Source organism: Microtus ochrogaster, linkage group LG10, assembly GCF_000317375.1.
Source record: "Microtus ochrogaster isolate Prairie Vole_2 linkage group LG10, MicOch1.0, whole genome shotgun sequence".
Taxonomy (NCBI): Eukaryota; Metazoa; Chordata; class Mammalia; order Rodentia; family Cricetidae; genus Microtus; species Microtus ochrogaster.
Genome location: NC_022035.1, coordinates 18,696,656 through 18,699,688, shown reverse-complemented (window position 1 = coordinate 18,699,688; position 3,033 = coordinate 18,696,656). Strand labels below are relative to the sequence as shown.

Below are 3,033 nucleotides of genomic sequence, written 5' to 3'. Positions count from 1 at the left end.
ACACAGAATGAGATGTTCTGGCCATGGGAAAGGCACTGAAGCCAACTGCAGTAGTAGATGGACGGCTTTAGCCCGGGGAGGAGGCAGAATCCTCAGACCTTAAACCTGGAAGGTAAGAATGAGGTGTTAGTCAGGCCTGAGAAAGGTCCCAGCGATGCTGAACAGAGAGGAGAGTGGCAGGGTGTACCGCCAGTCCCTTCTGGCCAAGGAAAGGAGATGGTCCCTACAGAGCAGGTCCTGTCAGATTTTCTGACTCCTAGGGGTGCCCATCTCGTGCCAGGAAGCCCTCCAGTATAGAAAGCAAGGAGCACAAGCCTAAGGCCCTGCCTGTGGTTCCTATCTCCACAAAACCATGGCTAGAAGGGTCGAGACTTGGTCTCCACCTGGAACACATGAATTCATGGCTCCAGCTCTGGTTTCAGGAGCTTTGTGACATCAGTTTTATGCATCATAGCGCCCATTGTGGATAACGTGACAACACTTGCCAGGAAACGCATCAGAGCAGCTCCTCACAGTGACTGGGTGTCTTGTTCTCACAGCCCTGGCTCTTCTCCTCTTCTGCTCATGGTCCTTCTTGTCCTCACTGCTGGACCCCACATCCTTCACCACTGGATGTCAACAGAGATCATGGTGAGAAGTTTTTCTGTTCTGTTCAGGCTGGGCCAACATTTCTAAGCACAGGTAGAATTTGTCCTTGTCCACCGCAGGAAAGTAGGGAGGCACACAAAAATGTGTTGTGGATGGCAACAATACTTGTGATATGGAATCACTGTAATGGTGAAGTAAATATATAAATGGACAGACTATGTAGACAATGTGTTGTGTGTATGTATGTAAGTATGTATGTATGTATGTCCTGCTATGTAAATGTACAGATTATGTGGAGAATGTGTTGTGTTTATGTATGTATGTCGTGCTATGTACCATGGACTAAATAAACATGGGCTAAATAGCCCAGAGTGGCCTCTCACAGTTACAGATGGCTGTCAGTAGGTACTGCAAACTGAACTCAGGTCCTCTGGCTAAGAGCACTATCCAGAACAACCGGTATATCTTATTATTATTTCAGGTTTTGTTTATTTTAATTTCATGTGTATGGGTATTTATTTTACTTGCGTTTGTGCTTGTTGATTTGCCCGCGGAGCTCATAAGATGGTGTCAGATCCCTTGGAACCGGAATAACAGGCAGTTGTGAGCCACCATTTGGGGTCTGGGGACTGAAGTCAGGGCCTCTGGAAGAGCCATCCCCTCAGCTTCGCCGCAACATATATATTTTACTTTTATTTTTTGCTTATTTTTAAATTTTTCATTTATTTTTATCATATTTCACTCTTCCCTAACTACCCCTAACTCAACGTCATGCTCTTTCTATTGCTTAAAACAAACAAAACAGTCTGTTTCTATGTCAAAAACAAAACCATGGAGTCCTATTTGTACTGGAAACTACCGGGCATGAAGCCTGTTCTGGGGTGTGTTTGCTATTGGCCGTGTCACTCCATTGAGAAAGCAGCTATCCATCACATATAGCTACTTGGCTAGCTGTAGGGCTTTGTGGCCACTTCCCCTTCTTCAGGCTGTGATTTTATCTTCCTTGAGCTCCTGCCGATCTTGTGAATGATGTCACAGTCTCTGTGAGGTCATATGTGCATCAGTTTTGTTGGCTCTGGAGAACAAAGTTACTTCGGAGTCATCCAAATACCTCCGGAGATTCAGATAGATGCAGACTCCGTGGGTCATCACCCATGACCGAGTGGGCTTTTAGTGATGCAAGTGCTATAGAATCACCTCTGGGCACCCACCAACATGGTGAACATTCCTAAGACCTGCCGTACATTCTGCAAGAAATGTGGCAAACACCAACCTCACAAAGTGACCCAGAACAAGAAGGGCAAAGATTCTTTGTATGCCCAGCGAAAGCGGCGTTATGACAGAAAACAGAGTGGCTATGGTGGGCAGACTAAGCCTATTTTCCGCAAAAAGGCAAAAACTACAAAGAAGATTGTACTGAGACTGGAATCTAAGAGGATGCTGGCTATTAAGAGATGCAAGCATTTTGAACTGGGTGGTGATAAGAAGAGAAAGGGCCAAGTGATCCAGTTCTAAGCTGACCTTGTTATGAAGACAATAAAATCATGAGCTTTCATTAAAAAAATAAATCACCCGTGTTGTGGAAAGTTCTCATCCACAATTTGGTCTGGCATAGGTTCCCTACCCAGGAAAAGTGTCACACAATGTCCTCACGGTGCTGTTAGTGGTGACCACTGCACATGCTGGAGACTCCTCATGTGGCAATTGACAGGATGCAAAGCTTATAGATCAGATTCAGTGAGTGGTAAGTGTGATGGCCTTCAAAGGCCCTGCCCTCATCCTACAGGCCTGGGATGCTCCCCATACTCCTCCAACAGTGCCACCTGCTGGGGGCTAAGTGCTCAAACAGCAAACTTGCAAACCCCACCTACAGTCTAAGTAGACCAAACAGAACTGAGGGCAGAAGCTGTTCCCTGCAACCAGCCCTTCCTAAATGAGCAGTGAATGATTATAAAGGCAGTGACAGGTTCACCACTGTTGCCAGCATGTTTTTCTTCTACTTTAAAGAGAATTACTTATTTTTATTTTACTTGCGTTAGTGTTTGGCCTGTGAGGGTGCCAGGTCCCCTGGAATTTTAGTGATAGACAGCTGCCAGCTGCCATGTTGGTCCTGGGAATTGTACCCGGGTCCTCTGGAAGAGCAGACAGTGATGCTAACTGCTGTGCCATCCACCCATCCCTCACACACACTTCTTAAACTCTCTTCTTACAGCTTACAGATAAGGTATTACTGTTCTTGATTTTGTATCTGTTCAGAAAATATTTATCCTTTATTTACAGTGTTTGATCCATTAATAGCTGATGTATCTGTTGTGACGTTCTACTCTTTATCATTTGCACTCTTATCCCCCTCATGTTTTGCTTCTCTAATTCTTATTGTTAATGTTTTAGCTTTAGAACTCTCTAATTTCTCATCTGCCTTTCTGATATGTTTAAGTGATTATA

General features: G+C 44.8%; 1 protein-coding gene across 1 annotated transcript; it reads left to right on the top strand.

The window, feature by feature from the left end:
• Positions 1–1,803: 1,803 nt before the first annotated feature.
• On the top strand, positions 1,804–2,143 carry LOC102002122 (60S ribosomal protein L36a-like). The gene has a single exon (XM_005363788.2). The coding sequence runs from the start codon at positions 1,804–1,806 to the stop codon at positions 2,101–2,103; it is 300 nt and encodes a 99-aa protein (XP_005363845.1). The 3' UTR covers positions 2,104–2,143.
• The last annotated feature ends 890 nt before the right edge of the window (positions 2,144–3,033 follow it).

Excerpts from the sequence above, each read along its gene's own strand:
- LOC102002122 (XM_005363788.2), top strand. The coding sequence starts at position 1,804 with ATGGTGAACATTCCTAAGACCTGCCGTACATTCTGCAAGAAATGTGGC.